Source organism: Taudactylus pleione, unplaced genomic scaffold, assembly GCF_031769625.1.
Source record: "Taudactylus pleione unplaced genomic scaffold, aTauple2 ptg000217l, whole genome shotgun sequence".
NCBI lineage: Eukaryota > Metazoa > Chordata > Amphibia > Anura > Myobatrachidae > Taudactylus > Taudactylus pleione.
In genome coordinates this window covers 3,227,160-3,251,824 of record NW_028284619.1, presented here as the reverse complement: position 1 = coordinate 3,251,824, position 24,665 = coordinate 3,227,160, and the positions used below count along the sequence as shown (strand labels likewise).

At 48.0% G+C, this 24,665-nt stretch overlaps 1 protein-coding gene across 2 annotated transcripts in view; it reads right to left on the bottom strand.

Moving 5' to 3' along the window:
- Positions 1-24,665, bottom strand: part of DCP1A (decapping mRNA 1A) — an 87,525-nt gene that overhangs the window by 5,446 nt on the left and 57,414 nt on the right. For both annotated transcript variants that reach the window (XM_088478681.1, XM_088478680.1), the window contains 3 exons: positions 11,459-12,130; positions 9,691-9,756; positions 13-228 (listed from right to left, as the gene is read on the bottom strand). In XM_088478681.1, the coding sequence (XP_088334807.1) occupies positions 13-228; positions 9,691-9,756; positions 11,459-12,130 (954 nt within the window). The remainder of the gene's footprint in view (positions 1-12; positions 229-9,690; positions 9,757-11,458; positions 12,131-24,665) is intronic.

The window sequence follows — 24,665 nt, the reverse complement described above, 5'->3', positions numbered from 1 at the left end:
ATCTTGTGTTACCTTTATGAGATGTTCTAGCGTTTCCTGGAGCTGAGCACGACTGAGTGCTAATCCAGCAGTGCTGGATCTGGTCTGATCTGCCACACGGTGCTTCCCAAGGGGGGTCCCTGCACCATCATCCTGGTTAGTGTGCTTTGGGGCTGCTTGCTGGAACACATTGGGAGACCAGAGCACAGAAGCAGCGTCTGTGGTTGTCGGTACCCCAAAATGTGAAGCCTTAAATAACACAAAATTCCATTAACTCATTCACTGAAAGTCAAAGGCCAATTCAACGACATATCTGAGATGTTATACATTATGAACAACAGTTTCATTCCCACTATTGAATGTGTTTCAACAGCCTGGTTTATCCCTTTCATACTGGCTCATTAGGGCACATACCCACTGGTTTTTGCAAAATGGAAAGTCAAACAGCAATGACATCACTTGAACAATGCCCTAGTTAACGCAGGTTGTTTTTTAGGAAGGTCATTGGAGGACACCCCATTGACTTGCGCTGATAAAAATAAAAATGTAGCAGATAGCGTCATGAAAACTGTGCCAAAAAAATTTGAGTTATGGTAAAACTTACCTTTGTTAACTCTTTCTTCAAAGTCCATAGGGTCCACAGGGAGACAGTGGGGTGTAGGTGGGACTTGGAGGACCGGACACCAACAGCAAAGCTTTTCAATCCCAGGATGCTCCGGTCCTTCCCCCTATGCCCGGCCCACAGCCTGAGGGCACTTCAGTTTTGTTAACAACCAGAAGGCAGAAGCAGGACAGGAGAGAAGGAAGACTGGAACATTGAAGAATCACACTCTCACACAGAGAAGGAAATAAGTGACCAAGAGAAGAAACCCATAGAAACCATGTGCGTCAGGATGGGTGCCTTGAGGATCCTATTAACTTCAAAGAGAGTTAACAAAGGTGAGTTTTACCATAACTCATTTTCTTTCTCAGGGTCCACAGGGCTCCACGGGGAGACATTGGGGATGTCCCAAAGCAGTGTTTCAAGGGTGGAAAACTCCTGCGCTGATAAAAGAACCCTACGCCCGAAGGAAGCGAGGCAAATGTATCAAAGTCATAAAACCTAAGAAAGGTGTGGACAGAAGACCAGGTGGCCTCCTTGCATAGCTGTTCAGCTGAGGCGCCACGCCAGGCTGCCCACGAGGGACCCACATAGCGAGTAGAATGAGCTGAGACTGTAAACGGCACAGGAAGGTCCGTCTGCATGTAAGCCTGTGAAATCGTCATGAGAATCCATCTGGCCAGAGTTTGTTTGTTAGTTGGCATGCCTTGTTGTGGAATCCATATAGGACAAAGAGGGAGTCCGATTTCCTGACGGAAGTAGTACGGTCCACGTAGCCTCACCGGCCGAGAGGTCTGGTGAATTAAAGGCCAGAACCACAATTTCCGCATTCAGGTGGAAGCGAGAAACCACCTTGGGAAGGAAGCCTGGGCCTGTTCGATGAACAGCCCTATCCTGATACAGCCCTAAATCTGATACCCTACAGGCAGATGCTATAGCCAGAAGAAGCAGAGTCTTTGCAGTGAGCCATTTGATAATCACCGATTCCAGAGATTCAAATGGAGGTTCCTGAAGTGCTTTGAGCACCACTGACAAATCCCATGGATCCACAAGAGGGACAAAGGGAGGTTGTATCTGTAGAACACCTTGCATGAAGGTGTGGACATCCGGTATAGAAGCAATCTTGCGCTGAAACCAGATAGACAAAGCAGAAACTTGCACTTTGAGAGATGTTAGGTGGAGGCCTAGATGCAGTCCAGCCTGAAGAAAGGCAAGAATTCGAGAAACTTTAAAGACTTGAGGGTAATAGTTTCGTGGAGGACACCATTGGAAATATGAATGCCAAATTCTGTGGTAAATCCTGGCTGAGGCCGGTTTACGTGGTCTGAGCATGGTCTGGACCACAGAGCTGGAGAAACCCTTAGCTGTTAGGAGGGATGTATCAAGAGCCAAGCAGTTAAAGACAGGCTAGGTCCGGATGTAGACAAGGACATTGAGACAACTAGTCTACTCGTAGAGGAAGTTGAAGAGGAACATCTATAGAGAGTCTTAGAAGTTCCGAGTACCAATGACGTCTGGGCCAAGTCGGAGCTATTAACAGGACTGTGTCCCCCCTCCTGTCTGAATTTACAAAGCACTCAAGGAAGCAGGGATATTGGAGGGAAGAGATATGCCAAATGGAAGGTCCATGTCACCGACAAGGCGTCTAATGAAGGCTGCATTGGGGTCCTTTGTTCTTGCTACATAAACTGGAAGTTTGTTGTTGTGTCTTGAGGCCATGAGATCCACTTTTGGAAGACCCCATTTGTCCACCAGAAGCTGAAAGAAAGACTTCTGGATGAAGAGACCATTCTCCTGCATGCATTTCGTGACGGGTGAAAAAATCTGCTTCCCAATTGAGAATCCCCGGGATGAACACTGCGGAGATGGCTGGGAGATGGAGTTCTGCCCATGTGAAAATGCGGGAAACTTCTGTCAATTCTGATTGACTTCAAGTGCCCCCTTGATAACTGAGGTAGGCCACAGCCATGGCGTTGTCAGACTGTACTTGTACTGGTCTGTTTTTCAGAATATTCTGAGCCAGAGTGAGAGCTCTGTAGATGGCTTAAAGTTCCAGAATGTAGATTGGCAACAATGCCTTGACTGGGGACCATCGGCCCTGGAAGGAGTGTTGGCCGGTTACTGCGCCCCACCCTCGGATGCATGTGTCAATGGTGGGAAGAGTCCAGTCCAGGATCCAAAAGGGATGACCCTGGTTCAAATGGGGAGTCTGTAGCCACCAGGCTAGGGACAGGCGAACCTCTGGGGGGAGGCTCATCCTCTGGGATTTGAGCAGATGGGGTAGCCCGTTCCACCTGCAGAGGATCAGGTGTTGTAGGGGCCTGGAGTGAAACTGGGTGAACTCCACAATGTCGAAGCTGGACACTATTGATCCCAAGGCCTGCATTGCAGAGTGAATCGACACTCTGCGATTGTGAAGAAGTCTGCGTAGTCTGTACTGTAGTGCTGAGAACTTGTCTGTCGTCAGGAAGATTCTCTGAACTCGAGAGTACAGGAGGGTTCTCACATGTACCATCCTTTGAGAGGGGGTCAGGGAACACTTTTTCCAGTTGGACAGCCAACCGTGCATTTGTAGAAAGGTAATGGTTACCTGCAGATGGCGTTGAAGAGCCTCTGGGAAGCTTGTCAACAGCAAAAGATCGTCCAAGTATATGAGCAGTCTGATCCCTTGACGACGAGGAGAGGCTGTCATAACTGCCATGATCTTGGGGCTGAAATTGGTAATGTTGCTGTAGTATAGCAAACCGGAGATATTGTTGATGAGAAGGAGGAGGTACATGTAGATAAGCGTCCTGAATGTCCAAGGATACCCTAAAATCTCCAGGCTCCATAGTTAGGAAAATAGAATGGAGAGTTTCCTATATGAAATTTGGGTACCCTGATAAACTTGTTCAGAGATTTGAGATTGAGGAAAGGCCGATGAGACCCATTGGGCTTCTGAACTAAGAAAAGAGTAGAATAATAGCCCTTGCCCTGTTGTGAGGAGGGGACCCGAATTATTACTCCTGAGTTCAGTAAGGACTGAATGGTTTTATGGAGTAGCAGGGCCTTGGTTGAGTTCGATGGAGGTCCTTGTCAATAGTACTGTTGGGGGGTCGTCTCAGCAAGGAGAGGGTGTATCCGTGGGAGACCACTTCTCTTACCCAGGTATCTGACGTGGTTTGATGCCAAACCTGGGCGAATTGAAAAGGTCGGCCTCCCACCCTGGGAGCCCCCAGGGAGAGGCCAAACCCATTAGGCTGCAGGCTTGTCCGCAGACTTGGCAGGTGGATGTCTAGGAGCCCAGGCCTGTTTGGTCCTAGGTTTGGAGGCCTTGGCTGGCGTCTGTTGCCGTGGAAAGGACGAAAGGATGACATCCTAGGTATTGTATTATAGGTAGAGGGCAAGAACGCAGTCTTGGAAGCTGCCAAAGTAGCCACAATTTTATCTAGCTCTGCACCAAATAGGATGTCTCCCAAATAAGGGAGAGACTCCAGATGCCATTTTGAGACTGAATCTGCTTTCCAGGAGCCAAACGATATGGCAGGCCACTACCGAAGTGGCAGATATCCTGGAGACCAGGAGAGCCGTATCCTCACCTAAGTAGGAGGCTGCATCCCTAATCCCCGTAGTTACCTCACCTAAGTAGGAGGCTGCATCCCTAATGTGAGATACATAGGAGAGTTGCTCTCTTGAAGCATCAGGGGGAAGTGTTTCTTCTAGGGCCTCTGCCCAAGTCTCGATGGTTTTCGACACTCAGACCATAGCCCCAGCAGGACGAGTAATAGCTCCTGTAAGAGAGTAAATAGATTTATGACAAGCTTCTATACATCTATCTGTAGTCTCCTTCAAGGAGGTAACAGTGTTAGGGCTCTGCCGGGGATCAGCGCGGCCTTACCTCCTTGCCGGCTTCCTTTGATCTCCCGGGCGGTCGGGCAGCTGGCGCGGCGGCTGAGGACGCTGAGCATTCTCCCCATGTGTAGGGGACTGCGGGCGGTCCGGTGTCTGGAATCGGGGTTCCCGGCATGGGCGCCGCCATGTCAGTCGGCCCATGTGACTGTACTTCCGGCCTGGGATAGGTGAGCGTCAGCTGATCGCTGTGCACCTATCAAAGGGTTCTGTGGGGTATATAGCCTGCATCCACCTTTCTGCAAACTGCCTGAACAACGGTTGTCTCCTAGTCCCTAGTTGAGTTCCGGTCCAGGTTCCTGGCGTTCTATTTTCTCTACAGTGTGTTCCATCTCTGCCTGTGTGCCAAGACGTTACTGTGATCCATGTGCAACAGTGAGTTACCATCTGCCTGTGTGCTAAACGTGTCTCTAGTGAACCTTGTGCAACAGTGAATTACCATCTGCTTGTGTGCTAAATGTGTCTCTAGTGAACTTCATGCAACAGTGTATTACCATCTGCCTGTGTGCTAAACGTGTCACTAGTGAACTTTGTGCTACAGTATTTGCCAGACTTCTTTACGTTGTTTGTGGATCACTCCACAGTGCCTTAAATCTTAGGCATCTCTTATTAGGGCCACGGTTATTTGTGTCTCCAATTCCCACTGAGCTCGGGTACCTGGTCAAAGGACCGCGACCTGCTCACAGGGTGCAGCTAAGCCCAAATCCCGATTGGAGGGGTCACTGGCGAACACCATCCTGTGGGTTAGACTCCGCACCATTGCCCAGGTCTCGTCAACACTCGAGAGCTGTGGATGAGGAGAACATATATCCAGGCCCCTCGCCTTCGTTTCCTCCCGCAACCCGGACCCAGAGTTTCCACTTCCCCAGCGCCAAGCGTGACAAACAGTATGAATGGGTAATGTGTCATTTTTAAGCAAAAGAGTTACATGAGAATCCAACGCCGGGGAAACTTCCAATTTAGTGCAATCAATAGCTGGAAGAGGGTAAAAGGAACTGAACCATTTTGGAATTTTAAACCTTTTACCAGGCATATTCCATGCTTCACTCATGTGATCAGATAGCTGGTCTGATTGAGGAAACTCTGATAAAACTACCTTTTGTCGTTTAAAAAGTGCATTCTTTTTCTTAGGAGCTGGTTCATCCTCTACTATTTGTAAAATAGATTTTACAGCTCTGACAAGAGCAGGTATAAATAGTTTAGAGGGTGGCTCCTCTTCTCTGGAGACGGAGTCAGAGTGAGAGAGGTCTGCGTCTTCTGCCTCCCCAGATGATATATGTCAGAATCAGATAACTGAGTGGACTGGGAGGATAACAGAGCACGTTTAGAGGGTTTAGCAGGTAAAGGCTTTTCCCTTTGTAGCATTTGCTGCAAGGCTGTAGAGGTAGTAGCCAAACTCTGTACTGAAGTAGACTGCATGTCTATCCATGGGGGAGGCAAAGGATTTGCAGGGAGTACCTGCTGTGGTCATCCCACAAGGGGAGCCACTACGGGGACCTCTCTGTGTTCCGCAATTTTTGCCAGCATCTGTGAAAAAGCCGCCCAGGGTGGGTCCTGATGGAGAGACACTGGGGCAGAGGGACCTGGGGCTTTGTAACAATTAGTGCAAAGCCCATCCTGAATGAAGTCCTCTGGGGCTGCCCGCTGAGCAGGAGTTACAGGACAACAGAATAGGGGCCGGATCCTGAGGCTGTTTACTATTCTTTCCTCTGCCAGCCATAGTAATGATACAGTGTAGTGAATACCCTGCAGTATGTGAAATATGGCACAATGTAGTGTGCAGTCGCGCTATATATGACCCAATATAATACTCATATGTGTCACCATGTAGTATGCAACAGCCCAGGGAACACCAGGACCACAGTTTTATGGCGCCCTGAGCTGGGGGAGGGGCTGCAGGGAGAGTGCCTTATCCCGTCTGACGTTAACCACCGGGTCCCCCAGGCCTTAATAAAATGCCTCTGCGCCAGTATGTTAATGCCCCGGTGGCTACTGGGGTAGTGGGCGAGCCAGAGTCCACATCAGCCCCTCCGGTCTGTCTCCTGAGACCGGAGGCAAGACTGCACTAATATGAGGGTCCCCGCGAACAGGGTTCTGCCTTACCTGTCCCCTGGGTTCCGGGGAGCCCGCTAGCTAGTACCCTTCAGGTCCCCGCCGGGAGTACCTAGCGAGGCTTGGTGTCACGATGCCGCAGAGGGGTGATGGGGTGGCAGCACAGATGTCAGGAGGACACTCTGGGGCTGCTCACCCTTCTGGTAGAAATAAAAATTTAATTCAACAAAAAAATAAAAGCTTGGGCTGCATAATGCAGCCCCCTGTTATAATGGTGGTCCAGCTCCTTGCCGGACACCAACGAAACTGAAGTGCCCTCAGGCTGTGGGCGGGGTATAGGGGGAAGGAGCAGAGCATCCTAGGATTGAAAAGCTACACCCTAATGTCTTCCTGTGGAGCCCTATGGACCCTGAAGAAGAAATGCAATTTTACTGAACGTGACAATGGAAACAATGTGTCCCTACCATGTCACCCCTGTTTACAAGCCTTGAACTACTTTACGCACACCACTAAACATATGCATTCTGATGCCAGCGAGCAGGAGGCCCTAGACTGACATTGACCTCTTAAGTGAAATATACAATAAACAATATCTGGATTAAAGATCAACAGTGTCTAGATAGACACTCAATAGGTCGACACCAGATGGTCAAGAGGTAATAGGTCGGCAGGTACAAAAGATCAACAGGGAGAAATGGGCGACATGTTTTTTCAAAATTTTTAAAGGTTAGGCACTTGCCAGAGGGTTAAGGTTAGGCTGTGGAAGGGGGCAGTTAGAGGCACTAGGGGGAGGGTAGTGTCAGTCTAGGGTAAGGTTTAGGCACTTGAAGGAGGGTTAGGCACTGGGGGGAGAGTTCGAATTAAGCTACGGTTAGGTTTAGGGACTTGTTGGAAGGTTGGGGTGAAGATTAGGCTATAAAGTATATAACAAACACACATGTTGACCGGCTTTGTGTCGACCATATGTGTGGATGACCATTTGTGTCCATATGGGCGTCGACATTTTGTCCCTGTCGACCTATTGGCTGTCTTCCATCTGTTGTCAATCTAATGAGTGTCGCTTTAGACGCTGTTGATTTTCTATACCACACCCACAATAAACCATTATTCTTATTAATGCGGACAATGGAGGTAACGACTCAATGGGACGGAAAAGTAAAATTGACAGCAATTTCTGGTAAAGGTGAAGCGGCAGGGAGAATGTAGAAATACTGGGAAAGAAGAGAATAAAACAGGAGTGCGAGGTGAGAGGAGGTAACGTTTCCCCACACGGGTGCCTTCACTGACCAGTGCGGCTCTGAGGAAGGGAACGTCAGACTCAGGAGGTAGGTCTGTCTCTCAGCGTGCCAGTGACAGGGCCGACCTCTGCTTGCTACACTGGTCCTCAGTACTAGCTAGGCCCATGTTTAATCATTTACTATACGCTACAAGTGCAATGGTAACGGAATATCTTAATGTATAGTACACAGAACAACAAAGCTGTGGCTACAATTCACATGACTCAAGTTTCCCAGTACACTGGCTGCAATCATAGTACAGTCAGGTGAACAGAGTCACCTACAGCAAGTCTCCTAGATAGACCAATGGTCTTCATTATACAGAAAGCCGAGCCTGGCAATGATGCACGATAACCTCGGGCAGGGTGTGTAAGACTGTATATACTTATATCAAGTTTAAACCATTTAGAAACTTTGACAATACAGAAAATAGCAAGAAAAATTAAATGGCTAGCAAGACATAAGCTCATGAGGGATAATAATAATCTGGATAATAATAAACTACCCTTTGTAACCATGTACTTGGCATTATTTATCTGGATCAAGAACTACCAATATAATTTCTTATAAGACTAGCATCTATTTCATTTTACATTTATATTTAGTGAACCTACCATCACCATTTCCCACAGGCTGACTACAACATAGAGACAGATAACAGGCTGACTACACCATAGAGACAGATAGGCTGACCACACCATAGAGACAGATAACAGGCTGACTACACCATAGAGACAGATAACAGGCTGACTACACCATAGAGACAGATAACAGGCTGACTACACCATAGAGACAGATAACAGGCTGCTACAGATAGAAAATGTTGCTTGTTTTTTGCTTGCACCTATATAGGACATGGTTTTCCTGTCTGGGTAACCCATGTAGTACCAGCACCCTTTCTAGGCAAATGCTGAAAGGTTTTCCCCAATACGAAATATCTTCATCAGTTGAAATACATTCAGATGTGGCACAAACACAATTTCTTAAACCTTTTATTTCAGGAATAAAGCCATTACCACTTTAAGCTCACTTCAACCCCACAGTACAAAAATAGTCATACGTCTATCCCGAGACTGACAAATTGTTATAAATAGGGAAAAAACTGTTTTAGATTGTGTTAATATCAAGCTGTTTTGTGCGTGTATAGGGGATATTCTATTGATTCATGGGGGGGCAAGATGCACATTCACTTTATTTTTAAGTTCTTTGTACTCTCCCTATGACAACTGCGCCTTTCTGGACTCTTTCTGAGTTTTCACCAATTACTTTTTAGATCATGTAGTCAGGTAGTTTATTTTTGCCCTTGGATAAGGCACAGACTACTCAGCTGGGTAGTGCAGTGTACAAATGGCAACACAAACTGTCTGTCTCATAACGTATATAAAGTATATGATGGAAGCACGGCGGGAAGCCAAACCGATAGTGTTGCCTGACATTATTGGCTGTAAATGTTGGAGGAGAGCATGATCATATCAATACGATTGAAAAAAGAGGTATAAGGTGGTTAAGCCCCCTTTAAATAATATATACATATATTGCCGACCAAAAAAATGGCAGCTACTTTTGACAATTGATAAATTGGAAGCAACCTACAGCTAAATTGACTGACAATGGTGCAAACTGGATGGAAATAAACAGCTCTCATTGTCAATAGACAATAATGAGGATATTTTGGTGAAGCGAGCGATTCGTGAACAGAGCGCGGCAATGTCCCTGCAGGCGGCTGCTATTTGTGTTCTGCAGACATCATTTCCTAGACAGGATTAGTCCCAGCGGGCTAAGTGTTATCTCCATTTCATAACCGAGCTAACATGCAGGGTGCCAGTGGCACAGGTCTACTGCCAGCGCTGCCCATAACCACAACCTGTTATCAATATACAGACATTTACTTACAGCTACCACCTTGGATACACTCAAGGGTTGGGCAAATGTTTCAGGTTCTTTCTTTTCATGGGCAGCCTATAGAAACATAAAGAGAAGGAAAACAAAAGGTGTTTACATAGAGATTATTATATGGTGGTGATATGCAAGCTGGCACATGGACACAACTGCGTGCAGAATTATAACACTTTTATAAGGTAAGAACCACACCACCAAGATAACTTTATATAGTCACACTGTGGGGTCTATTTACTAAGCAGTGTTAGGAGTGAAAGGTGATTAGGTGCCAGCCAATCAGCTCCTATCTATCATTTTTCAACCACAGCCTGTGAGATGACAGTTAGGAGCTTATTGGCTGGCACCTTATCACTTTTCAATCTGTCTCCTAACACTGGTTAGTAAATAGACCCCTGTGTGTTTTAGAAATCAGTTTATAGACATCCATATAAAGCCACTGCCTAATGATACGTGCTATATTATAGCAAAATGAATATAGCAAAATTGGGGACAGGACAATTACTTGAAAAGGACACACACACACACACATATATTATATTACTGCCCTTGTAGGAACTTTCTATTTTTATTTAAATTTTGTGCCTGATGCTAAATTCAACAGTATAGGATCCACAATTGGGTGAGTTATGTCATGTACATATATTGAATATATAATTATACTGTATATCGATATAGTCCATGCACAAACAATATTTATACATGTCCCTTTTACAGGAGTTGAACCTTCCACATTTTCATTACAATTTCTTTACCGGTCACCGGGAACGGACGCTGCCTGTGTAACCTGTATGTCAGAGGTTCCCAAACTCTGCCTCTACAGTCCACATTTTAAGGCTATCCATGCTTCAGCACAGGTGACTTAATTGGTACCAGTGTCACTTTTATTTAACCATCTGGACACAAGCATGGATATCCTTAAAACCTGGACTGTAATGGCGGAGTTTGGGAACCTCTGCTGTGTGTGAAAGCACAGGTATTCCTGTAGCAGTACTGTTAAGTATTTAGAACAATGGGATAAAAGTATGGAATTTTACAGTGCATAAAACAGGCTAGAGGGCAGGAAAACACAGGGCGAGACATGTTAGCTCAGTAACCCTGCAAACTGATAATTAGGGAAGTAAACATGGGATTTTTGTTTTTGAAGGTGGGTGGAGTCAAAAGTGGATAGTTTTTTTTTTTTTTACTTTAATGGACAACTCCTTAGATTAACAAAACCAAAAATTTAAATCTTCTGATGTGTACTAAAGAGGTAAAATAGGTTGTTGAGTGATAACATGATATCCCCCAATGCAGCTCTGCTAATAAAATATAGTATTAGCCAGTGCTCTATCCCTCCACTACCTTTATTACAGCTACAATTTATGGGATAGGATTCAGGTCAAAAGGAGACTAAGGGGTCTATTTACTAAGCAGTGTTAGGAGACAGAGTGAAAAGTGATAAGGTGCCAGCCAATCAGCTCCCAACTGTCATTTTTCAAACACAGCCTGTGAGATGGCAGCTAGGAGCCGATTGGCTGGCACCTTATCACGTTTCACTCTTGTGACATCACTGGCCCTGCCCCAGTGTATTAATCAACCAATCCAAACTGTGCAAGTCAGAATATCTGTCAGATACCACGTGTCTGCTCTGTTAGAGAAGCACATCCTATTAACATGGTAACTTGCTGCTGAGCAAAGGTGAAAGGTTGTAAAATCTTAGTATAGGTCATGTAATCCATTGTTGGTAAGAGAGTTTATAACGCATTAGAATGTGATAGCATACCTGCAGAGGGGCCATCACTAGTGTTCCGGATGGTAACGCTTTCAGGGAATTCTCCTTGAAACTTTCGGGTGTTGCTAGCTGGCTGGCTGTCGTGGAGAACTTTGGTGCTATTGTGGTTTTGCTGATGGCCTGAGTCTGTAGTGCTTTACTCTGAGGGTTCAGTTTCAGCTTCTGTAGAAGATCCACATTTGGATGAGAAGTGCTAGAAAAGCTACCGCTACGGATGGTGGCCAACGATGGAAGCAAGGGCGGATTTTGTGGAGTGCTGTCAGAAATAGCCTGACTCATATGTGGGGACATCTGTCTGATGTGCATCAGGCTGGAACTATGCGGGATGGATATGCTCAGGACTTCAGACGACGAACAGAGACTGGGGCTCATGCGTACAGGAAACTGAGCAACTTTCTGAGAGTCCACTAGTGACACTGACACGTGAGAAGCTATTCCTGGAGCATGACATGTAGGGTGACTGAAATCACTAGCACTGCAGTTAAAGCTTCTAGGCTCGGCCTTCACCACCGCTGGCTGCCGGAAGGCATTGTGTTCTCCTACATCTGGTAGGCAGGACCTGTTCATGGCGGCATTAGGGCACACAGGCACTGGTTGTTCTTTTTGAAGTGAGGTTCCAAACAGTTCTTCAACTGTAAGATGTTTTTGTATAGTAGGATAAGACTGAAAATAAAAACACAAACAATTAAGATCTAGCTTATTCAATGTGTTTCCAGACTTTTAGTATTTGTTTAAAGGAAAAAAAAATGTTTTTGGACACCTGGTTGCAAAGGTCTAATAAAACAAAAAGTACCATTATTTGATGTAATTATTCCACGTTGTCACTGCTACACTCACTACATCTGAGCCAGCACAAAGGTCAGAAAGGAGCAGTTTATCTCCCAGAGGCTAGTGCAGACATCCAACAGGCCGGTATATATAAGGTTGCTGCTATTTCCAAGTTGGAGAAAGGACCTCTGTGACGTAGACACCACATGACCACTGCAGGAGGCTGGACCGCTCCTGCGTAACCATCCACTAGGGCATAGAGGGGGAATAAATATCTGTGGCGAGCCCGAAGCGTGGCGAGCGTAGCGAGCCCGCGAGGGGACACTTTTGGTCCCCCGTTAGCATCCCCGCCCCTCCCCCTTTCATTCCGTGTCACGTGGGTGTGACGTCACAGGGCCATCAGCCCTGTATAGTCTAGACCTAACCGTATATATAACCATTAGGTGGGGCAAATTGTTGTGCATGCAACTACATGCATGTCCGATTTATATATATTCCCATCTTGGTCACTGCATTACCAGGGGGTCACTTGTAGAACACATTGCACAAATCACAAGTCTTGCTAGGTGATGACAGCAATGCTAAGTAGTATTATTTCCACTTGGCAAGTTTCCTAGAGATAGAAGCCAAGTTAGCGGAAGGGAACTGTGTGTGACCTCCGCGAACACTGACAAACAAGGTTATCATTAAGGATCTAAAAATACCTTATTACCGATGCTGCTTTTTCTTTCTCCACTAGATGGCACAACAGCACTAGATTTTCTTGCAGATACTATTCCCTGAGCCACAGGATAGGAGAACAAAATCTGTGCATTAACTTGAGGAGCAAGACAAAACAGGCACCAACTAAAGAGACCTGCCTACTTCAACTTCACTGTCGTACACCACAAAAAGTTGTTATATTTACACAGATATGATCTTAGTGGTCACTTTATTAGGTACACCTTACAAGCATTGGGTAGGACCCCCTTTTGTCCCAAGAAGACACTGAATTCTTTGTGGCATGGACTCAGGGGGTCATTCAGACCCGCTCGCGAGCAGCAGTATGCTCGCAAGCGGGTCGATGTTCCCCACTGCGCATGCGCACGACGGAGGGAGCTCCGTCGTGCGCATGCCCGAGACCCGGGGAGCGACGGGCTTTCCATCGCTCCGGGTCTCGCACCAAAGGGGGCGTGCTGTCGATGTTGATTGACAGCACGCCCCCTTTGGTGGGCGTGTCTGCCAGACGGAGGCGTCCCCATGGGAACGCCTACCGTCTGAAGCCGGTCCCACTGACATCACTAGTAATGTCAGTGGGAGTGATTTTGGCTCTGATAGAGCCAAAATCACTCCAGGGCTTGTGGCAGGGAGACCCTACCGCAGGGTCGCCGTCGCAAGTCCGATGGTCGCGATGGTCAAGACCATCGCGACCATCTTTTTGGCCGCTCGCATATGCTGTGGTTGTTCATCCACAGCTATGCGAGCGGCCAGGAGGCCGCTCCATTTTCATGGAGGAGGGCCCTGATTCAGAGCGAGCGCTCCGGTCAGAGCGTTCAGCTCTTAATCAGGCCCTCAATGTGGTGCTAGAAATATTCCTTAGAGAGTCTGGTCCATGGTGACACAATTGCATCACACAGTCAGCGGCACATTCACACTGCAGATCTGCCTTTACAGCACATCCTAAGGGTGGGTACGGAATGTAGTCTCAATCTTGACAAGGGATTTAGGATTAAGGTAGGCGACTGTATTTCGATGCCTATCTTGACACCAGAATCCAGGACGACGGTAGCCCGAATGAAGATAAGCTGGGGCGCCGTCAGTGTTAGCTGCAGGGTTAGGTAGCATAGCGGGGTTAGCGTTAGGTTTTGTGGGGGAGGTTAGGGATAGGCACCACTAGGGGGGAGGGTTAGGGTCAGGCACCACTGGGGGAGTAGGCACTAACGGGGAGGGTTGGGTGCAGGGTGGGGAGGGTTAGGGTACAAGAAGGGAGGGTTAGGGGGAGAAGGGTACTTACCCGACCCCTGTCGGGAACCAATTATCGGGTAATTAAGATTTACTATGCTTTAGGTGGTGCGTTACCCTGCTGGAAATTAGTCAGTAGAAGATGGGTAGTTTGTGGGAATACAGTGTTGCATAGGGTCAGCAGCAATACTCAGGAAGGCTGTGGAATATAAATTAAGTTCAGTTCATTTTAAGGAGCCGATTAACCATGTTAAGCTGATATTTTATCACTGGTACGCGCACTTCACAGGTGATTTGCAGCAGACGCGCTCCCACGACCTGTTGCAGCATCCGCATAGTAATGCTACAGAGCATGATCTGAGGGAAGAGCAACAAGTGTGGAAATCACCCTGACCTCCCCAGTGACTAATAACATGACCTCCCCAGTGACTAATAACATGACCTCCCCAGTGACGAATAACATTGGATAACAGTATAGAAGGCTGTCTGTGATCTTAAGCAAAGTATTTTAGATTCTTAAAAAGGTGTCAAAGGCTGATTTGTAATTTTTTTTAATTAATCATGCAAAAATGTACCAAAGTAGTAACACATGATCATTTGCATTACAACCATCTCCGTGTTATCTCCAAAAAAAATGGCTTTTTGTCTTGGGCACCATTCTCTGTAAACAGTACATCGTTCCAGCAAGGCTGTTTTAGCGGAGCGCCATGCCTATTTCAGAGGGCAGAATGCGCCCTGCCCTTATGGCAGCACCCTGCTAAAACAACCTGCGGGCCGCAGTTCCCAACAGGGGGAGGGGTGGAATCGTGGTACAGCGCTCACCATCGGTGAACAAATAAATGTCCGTAAATGCTGGATACGCCACCACGCCCCCAGCCCGGCGCCGGACCTAGAATGAACACTACAGTAGAGACTATTATGCTAAAAAAAAAAAAAAAAATACCAGGGGAGCAGCCATTTCAGATACTCAAAGGACCACATTCAAAGACACATTTCTTTACCATTCTGAGGTTTAGCCAGTATAACAACTGAACCTCTTGATAAGGTCTGTAAAATTTTTGTGCAGAGTTGCTGCCACGATTGGCTGATAAGCATTAACAAGCAGGTGTACCTAATAAAGTGGCCAATGAGGGAGTGGTTATCTACACAGACAAACACACTAGTGGTGGACAACGTATTGTGTTAAGTTAGGTACACATTATACAAATATCTGGTCATCCGGCTGTTTATTGGTGTAGTGTACAGACATGAGCGTTTTGGCCAAACGTCTATAAAACTGTCCAAAAATGCTCAGCTTCAATTATCGAATTGGTCAGACTGGCCAGAATATAGAGGCCAAAAATATGAGATATGGTAAGAACTTACCTTTGTTATCTCTATTTCTACGAAGTCCACAGGGTTCCACAGGATACCTTGTGGTATAGGTGATGACGTCAGGCATCGGGCACCATAGAGTTAAGTTTTCAGCCTCCCAGGATGCACTAGGGTCCCCCTCCTATACCCCGCCCGGAACAAAGGCATCTCAGTTACGTACCAAGAAATAGGCCGGAGGAGAAGGAAGTGAGAGAAGAAAGATCTGGACACACACAAGAATCACATTCTCACCAGAGGGAGACGGGAAAAAAACGGTGACCAGAGTAAAGCCCATCTGCAGCACAGGTGCGACAGGGCGGGAGTCCTGTGGAACCCTATGGACTTCGTAGAAATAGAGATAACAAAGGTAAGTTCTTACCATATCTCATATTTTCTACATCAGGGTCCATAGGGTATTCACAGGATACCTTGGGGATGTCCCAAAGCAGTATCCTGTGCTGAAAGGAGAATCCGCCGCCCTAAGGAAGCATCCTCAGAGGCAAAGGTGTCAAAAGCGTAATACCTCACAAAGCTATGGACAGAGGACCACGTGGTAGCCTTGCAGATCTGGACTGCGGATGCACCACGTCGAGCTGCCCACGAAGGACCCACAGACCTAGTGGAATGTGCCCTCACAGAGGAAGGAACCGGAAGGCCTTCATGAAGATAAGCTTCTGAAATAGCCATACAAATCCAACCTGCCAAAGTTTGCTTTGAAGCAGGCCAACCCTTTTTACGGAAGCCATAGAGGACAAACAAGGCGTCTGACTTCCTAAACGAAGAAGTGCGGTCAACATAAATCCTTAAGGCCCGCACAACGTCCAAAGTGGCCTCACCCACTGAAAGATCAGGTGAGTTAAAAGCCGGCACAACGATTTCCTCGTTGATGTGGAAACTTGAAACAACTTTGGGAAGGAAACCAGGACGAGTGCGCAGCACCGCCCTGTTCCTATGAAAAATTAGAAAAGGGGGTCTACAGGAGAGAGCCCCTAAGTCAGAAACACATCTGGCCGAAGCAATGGCCAGAAGGAATATTGTTTCAGCTGTAAGCCATTTAAGGTCCACTGAGCCCAGCGGTTCAAATGGCGGTGCTTGGAGAGCTCTCAGGACCACAGTCAAATCCCAAGGAGCCACCGGTGGAACAAAAGGTGGCTGAATGTGAAGAACACCTTGCATAAAGGTGCGCACATCAGGGAGCGCAGCAATCCTACAATGGAATCAGACTGACAGGGCAGACACCTGCACTTTCAGGGAAGCAAGGCAAAGCCCATGGTCTAGCCCCGCCTGTAGGAAAGCCAACACTCTAGACAGACGGAACTCCCGAGGGGCATAACCTCTCGGTCTACACCACTGGAAGAACGTATGCCACACACGATGGTATATCCTTGCAGAGGATGGCTTCCGAGCTCTTAGCATGGTTTGCACCACAGAGCTGGAAAACCCCCTGGACCTTAACATGGCCGTCTCAACAGCCACGCCGTCAAAGACAGCTGAGCCAGGTCCGGGTGAAGACAAGGACCCTGGGATACCAGGTCCGGTCGCAGCGGCAACCGCAGAGGAATGTCCACGGACAGACTCTGGAGGTCCAAGAACCAGTGCTGTCTGGGCCACTAGGGAGCTATCAACAGTAGTGTACCCCCTTTCTGTTTGAATTTCCGGATTACCCGCGGAAGAAGGGAAAACGGAGGAAAGAGATAGGCAAACTGGAACGTCCACTGGACGGACAGAGCATCCACCAGAGAGGCCTTTTCATCTCTTGTTCGAGACCCGTACACCGGCAACTTGTTGTTGTGCCGTGACGCCATGAGGTCTTTCTCTGGAAGACCGCACCTGTCCACCAGAAGTTGAAAGACATCCTGGTGCAAAGACCATTCTCCCGGATGTACGTCCTGCCAACTGAGAAAATCCGCTTCCCAGTTGAGGACTCCCGGGATGAATACTGCTGATATAGCCGGGAGATTGCACCCCGCCCAGACCAGGATGCGGGACACCTCTGCGAGTGCCGCCCGACTTCGGGTTCCTCTGTGTCGATTTATGTAGGCCACGGTGGTGGCGTTGTCCGACTGGACCTGCACGGGGTGACCTTGGAGAACCCAATGTGCCTGCTGGAGAGCATTGAAAACCGCGCGGAGTTCCAAGATGTTTATTGGAAGCTCCTTTTCTGCCGGAGTCCACCTGCCCTGGAACAAGTGTGGACCCGTGACAGCTCCCCAGCCCCGAAGACTGGCATCCGTTGTTAACAGGACCCAGTTCGCCACCCAAAATGGGCGACCCCTGTTGAGGTGGGTCGTCTGCAACCACCAGGCTAGAGACAGGCGAACCTTCGGAGTGAGCACCATCGTCTGGGAGTTTAGACTCTGAGGCCGTCCATTCCATTTGGACAGGATCAATTGCTGCAGAGGTCTGGAGTGAAACTGGGCATATTCCACCATGTCGAATACTGACACCATGGAGCCCAGCAACCTCATCGCCGAGTGCAGAGACACTCTGCGACACTGTAGACAACTGCGCACCCTCAACTCCAAAGCAGAGATCTTATCCACCGTCTCACAGATCCGCTGCTGCCTGGAGTCCAACAAGGCCCCGAGGTGCACAATCCTCTGAGACGGGATCAGGGTGGACTTTTGCCAGTTTATCAACCAGCCGTGACGTTGCAGCACTGCAATCGTCAGGTCCAAATGGCGTAGAAGGAGCTCTGGAGACCCTGCCACCAACAGAAGGTCGTCCAGATACGGTAACATGCGGACTCCCTGCATCCGCAGGTGAGCCGCCATGACCTTGGTGAACACTCGTGGTGCTGTCGCCAGGCCAAAAGGTAGCGCCCGGAACTGGAAATGATCGTTGCAGATTGCAAACCTGAGGAACTGCTGATAGCGTAAAAGAATAGGGACATGCAGGTAAGCGTCCTGGATGTCCAATGACACCATGTAATCCCCAGGTTCCAGCGCCTGAATGATGGACCGTAGGGCCTCCATCCGAAACAGAGGCACCCTCAAGGAATTGTTGAGGGCCTTGAGGTTGAGTATAGGACGGTACGACCCATTGGGTTTCTGCACCAAAAATAGATTGGAATAGAAACCCTGGCCCCTCTGGGAACAGGCACTATAACTCCAGTCTGGAGCATAGTGTGCAAAACCTTCCGCAGTTCCAAGGCTTTGTTCTGGTCTAATGGAAGGCCTGTGGTGAAGACACAGGATGGGGGCCTGTGCCGAAAGGAAAGGGCATACCCGTGAGAAACCACCTCGTGAACCCAATTGTCTGTCGTGGTTATCGACCAACACTGGGCGAACTGAAGCAGGCAGCCTCCCACTTTGGGATCCCCCAAAGGGAGGCCCGGACCGTCAGGCCGCAGGTTTGTCATCTGACTTAGTGGCCGGACGTCTGGTACTCCAGGCCTGTTTCCTGGGCTTGGCCGATTTCTTGGGCCCAGCCTGACGGGGAAAAGACTATGCTTTAGGCCTACCCTGGGCCCTGTAAGGCCGAAAGGATGACGTGCCAGAACTTGAAGGGACCGCAGCAGACGGGAGACATGCAGATTTGGCTGCTGCCAGCGTAGCTACAATTTTGTCCAGATCCGGACCAAATAGGACTTCTCCATTAAAAGGCAAAGCTTCTAATCCCTTTTTGGAATCAGCGTCCGCTTTCCAAGATCGCAACCATAAGGTGCGACGAGCAGCAACAGCTGCCGAAGAAATCCTAGAGGTGAGGATACTGATATCCAAGGCCGCTTCATTGATGTAAGTGGCCGAATTCCGGAGATTGCCCACCCACTTGGCCTATTCAGCTGAACAGTCTGAGTCCAAAGACGCCTCCAAACTATCAGCCCAGCACTCCGTTGCTCAGGCTAACCAACATACGGCCATAGCCGGTCTGGATGCCCCCCCCCCGCGAGGGAATAAATGGACTTTAGGCAGATTTCCACCTTGCGGTCCGTAGCATTCTTCAAGGAGGACATGGAAGGCATGGGCAAGGTGGCACTGCGGACTAGGCGTGTCACATGAGAATCCACCTGTGGAGGGGATTCCCACTTAGAAAAATAATTGTCCGCAAACGGATAAGCCACGGCTAAGTGCCTCTGAGGCTGATACCGTTTACCGGGGTGTTTCCACGCCTCCTCTAAATGGTCTACTAACTGACCCAAAAGAGGAAACACTGTGGCGTCACCCTTAATATCCCTGAAAAAGGCATATTTGGACTTGGACACCGGAGGATTGTCATCCTCAATAACTAAAGCCGTGCGGACTGCCCGAATAAGGCCAGGAATATAAACCTTTGACTTAGCGTCCGACTCTTTAGTACGGAGAGGTTCTTGGTCAGATACATCCAGAATCTCCCCATCATCGGACGTCACGTCGTCATCCTCATAAGGAGCAGACAGAGACGCCACCGGCTGCTTATGTGGCCGCAACACAGACTCCCCTTGTAACACGTCCGACAAATGCTGTACCGAATTTGTCAGTGAATTAACCCACGCAGGCTCCTGTGAAACCTGGGGAGGGGAAATAGGGAGACTGTGGGGTACCATCAGTTGTCTCGGGAACCCCTGCATGGGTGACGACACCATTGACTGCTGGGACAATCCCATCTGGGAAAACGCAGGTGGCGGAGCTAACTGGCCCACTAGGGTTGTAAGTGCCTTAGCGCAACAAGCCCAGGGAGGTTCCTGTACCGGAGCCGTGACAGTAACTGGCCGCGCCAATAAATAACACTGCCGACATAGCCACTCCGCGTTACCCTCCCCCTCCGCTATTGGTACATTGCACTTAGTACACAAAAGCTGGAGAGGAAATTCACTCTCAGACATCATGGTAAGTATGTGACCCCTCTCACTGATACTCGTTAGTATAGTGGGAGAACCACCCTGCACTCACCGCACCGCAAGGACTTTAGCAGAGTAAGTAAGAGCGAGGACAGTAAAATGGCTGACAGTAGAAAGTGAAAGTACAGGCAGCAGACGCCAGCAGAAGTCACATACAATGCAGAAGAAATCAATCCCTGCACTATCAGCGCCGTTTTTCAACTACACAGAGTCTGGTAGGACACAGCGCTGCATACACAGACCTGTAGTCAACGGAGGAGAGGTATGCCGGAGGACCCAGACAGCGATGCCACCGATCAGATCAGCAGCTCCAGCAGTGTTCACCATACAAAGATGGCCACTGAGGAGCAGAGAGGAGGCCGGCCTGGGGGAGGAGCACTGCCACAGGACCAATCAGCAGCGCAGAGAGGGCTGTGTGCAGCGGGGGAGGCGCCGGCTGTATACAGGGAAGGCGCGCTCCCCTGGCATGCAATTAACCCCTGGGACGCCGCAGCGCTTGCCACTCAGCTGCGGCCCGCTATCCCAGGGGGGTAGTGGAAGCGCAGGTTAGTACCTGGCTCCACGCTGCAGCCAGTCCTCAGGGAGCCCCCTGCCTGGGGACTGTGGACCATGTGCTCAGCAGGGACCCACCGCGGGACCCCTGCTGCTTACCTGCTCCCCTTGAATCCGGCCATGGTCCGAAGCATCTGGGATCACCGCTAGCCGTGACCCCAGATACTTACCAGCATCCCCGGATCAGTACCGGCGTTCTGGTACCGGCGGGGTGTAGGGGAGACGGCATGGACGTCAGCAGTGACTGTCCATGCTGTACTCCCAGATGTGCAGCCACAGCTGCCTTGAAGAAACTTCAGGGGCTATTCTTAGCCCCACTCTAAACATGTGCTCCGACTCCCAAGCCGGGCACCAACGAAACTGAGATGCCTTGGCTCGGGGGCGGGGTATAGGAGGGGGACTCTAGTGCATCCTGGGAGGCTGAAAACTTAACTCGATGGTGCCCGATGCCTGACGCCATCACCTATACCCCAAGGTATCCTGTGGATACCCTATGGACCCTGATGTAGAAAGGTCCAGATAACATACCGTAGGCCTGATTTAGAGATGGACGCCGTTAGCATCGCAAAGATGCAGCAGCAATGCTAATATAGGCTAATGTAGCATGAGGCGTCTTTTCCTCTCTGAACGCCTTGCAGCATTGAACATACACGCAGCATCGGACCTTCTGCGACACAATTGGCCATCTGAGTAACCCCGAGGTGCCGGGGCAAGGAAGTCTGTGTAGGAAGACGCGGACTCTGACCTTGGCACTCACAGAAGACGAGGCTTTGTATATGCGTAGAATGGGTACTGCGCAGATGACCCAACATCGTTAGATGTACGCAAACCATCGGGTTTGTGTACATCTCTAAATGAGGCCCAGTGCGTGGACAATCACAATATATTTCCCACCATTTTTCATGTTTACCCCATCATCCTTGTGGGTGGACATATGCAAAGTATCGATCCATGAAGCTGAAAATTGGCAGGTTTTTAAAATAAAGTGTATAGTGTCTACCCACAATATCAGGTGTTTTTTTTTTTTAATCCAATTATTTTTTATTGATTTTTAAGTACATAATAAATTTACATTGTAAAAAACATTGTAAATAATACAATAAAAACTATTAAATACAAAAAAAAAAAAACGTGTGTGGTCTCACTTCTCAGCATTTAAATTACAAATTAATTATATTCCTTCCTTCACATGACTTACAGACAGCAAATATATACTTTGACATATACATAAATACCTTTTCACACAACAGTATACGCGTATTATAGTAACATAACTCCCTGGAGTTAAGCACTGGACAGGTTAGGCACAGTCATCCTTGAACAGCTATGTGGGGAATCGAGCTATCTTTCCCAAGTAGCATAATATTTCCGCACTGCATTTCTGGCAGTATAAACATACTTTTCATGTGCACCAACCGCCCCAACCAAGGATAGCCATGTTCCCAGGTTTGGCCCAGAAGTCGCCATCCATTCCCTTGCTATACATACTTTGGCAAGCGTACAGAGATTAGTAGTGTATCGTATGGCATGTTTATCGATTGTTATGCATCAATCACAGCCAAAATGCATGTCGTAGGGGTAAGGATATCTTGAGGTATACCCGTAGAAATAATAACACGGAGTACCCCCTGCCAAAAGGAATTCACCAGAGGACATGACCATATTAAATGCCAAAAGTTCCCCTCAGATGAGTTACATTTAGGAAATTTCGAGTCCGACCTGCCCCCTATTCTCATTAATCGGGCGGGTGTCATGTATACTATGTGTATTATAAAGTATTGTATCTGCTGGTATCTAACGGACGTGGTAGCAAAACGAGGGCTAGCAAGAGCTGCTCCCCAATCATCCTCCTCCATTACTCCAACATCATTTTCCCATTGCAGTTTTAAAGATAATAACTCAGACTTATGATGCTTGTTGAACAATTTAGAGTAAATCCCAGATATTAAGCGGCCAGAACCAGCAGATTGCAATAAAGTTTTAATGGGAGACTCCTGTAGAAATAGAGGAACTTCAGAGAACTGGGAATTGATGGCATGTCTAAGCTGGAGGTATCTAAAGAAGAAATTGTTGGGGACGTCAAACTCTAGACGCAACTGGTGAAAGGGCTTTAACGTTACTGCCTGAAATATCTGCCCAAAAGACACTATACCCCACTGGCCCCAGGCCTCACCGACCTGAAGAGCAGAGAGCTCCCTGAGACAATTAGCATGAGCAAGCGGAGTATCTGGATCTATGCCCTCCGCTTGTAATAGGCGTGAAACCAGTCTCCAGATAGTGATGGCCTGCCTAAATAAGGGCCAGATCAATCCTGGAAAATGTTGAATGCGTGTAAGAGAAGCAGGAATACTGTCTCGCAGAGGGATACCTCACCCTCCAGGCATTAACTAGGCCCATTCCTCCAACCATATTTGAAAAAACCTGTTCCCCTCTCTTGAGTAGCTGGAGCAGGCATTCTTCTATGTCTAGCTAATAGAGGGTCTATTATGTTATTAAAGTCCCCCACGCATAGAGCAGGTGTTCCAGGGAATAAGGCCAAGAATTCGGTGACCTTTTTGAGAACATCATGGGAGTACGGCGGTGGGATATATACAGCCAATAATAATAAGGATATAGAATTAACTTTACATTTTTTAAGAACACATATCTACCCCATGCATCACACTGCACCTTTTCCAAAAGGAACTGGACAGACTTTCGCACTAATATCAGGTGTTTTTACTTGCAGATATTTCGTGCAGATTGTCGGGTCAACCGAAAAAGTGCATCGCGTGTACCTAAGCTTAAGAGACAAACAACACAGGTGCTTTAATTAAACCAATCATTGCAGAATGTTAAGGGTTATGTGTACAAATGCTGAAGATGCCTGGTTGCCTACACTTCTGGCCATTAGAGCTGAAGGGCAATAATGGGGCTCAATTTACAGGAGCCTCACTGACCAAGACGGATCATCTCGCTAACGGTTCACAAGTAACAGTGCATGGTACACGGAAGGAAAAACACCAGCAAGGAGCCACAATGGGTGTAAGCGCCTACTCCAGGAGTATGAGGTCTGCTCGCTAACTTGCAAAGCAAATCAGAACAGGTAAGCAACGGCAAGTCTATTGCCTGCACGTTCCTGTCTGTGGCATGAAGAGCCAGTCTAATCACAAATGGCCCAAAGAGAACTTCATAGTGCAGGAGATAATTAGCTGGGTTACAGTTCTTATTACACGTGGCAACACACATATGCAAGTTAAGCTAGGTACACACCTGAAAGAGAAGGGGGAACGATCCACAATTTTTATTTTCTGACAAAACGATCAAGAGATTATCCAATTTCCTGTATACATACTACACACTTATGGATCCTATATGAATAATACATTTCTTGAGGTGATGTTTTTATGTGCAGTCAGTCAGACGATGCCTGTACACACGGCACTTGCTGCATGACATTAGCTTGTCGGGACTGATGAACGTTGTACAGAACTCCTGATGCCGGCAGCCAATCTGACTGGTTTGTGATTGACAGTCGGCTCCGTGTGCTGTGTACACTCTGTGCAGCCGAGAGTTGTCTAATTAGCCCAATTATCGCATAGAATGTACCTAGCATTAGTCATGAAAAGAGCGCTAGCAATGACGTCCTGAGCATTAGCAGGCAGGGATATGATCAGACGTATATGGTCAGTTTGCTCTAGGCAAACTGACAAGTGTATGTGTAGCACCAAACAAAATAATTCTATATCCTTGAAGACTCTGGTTGTACCACAATGGCGGTGTGCC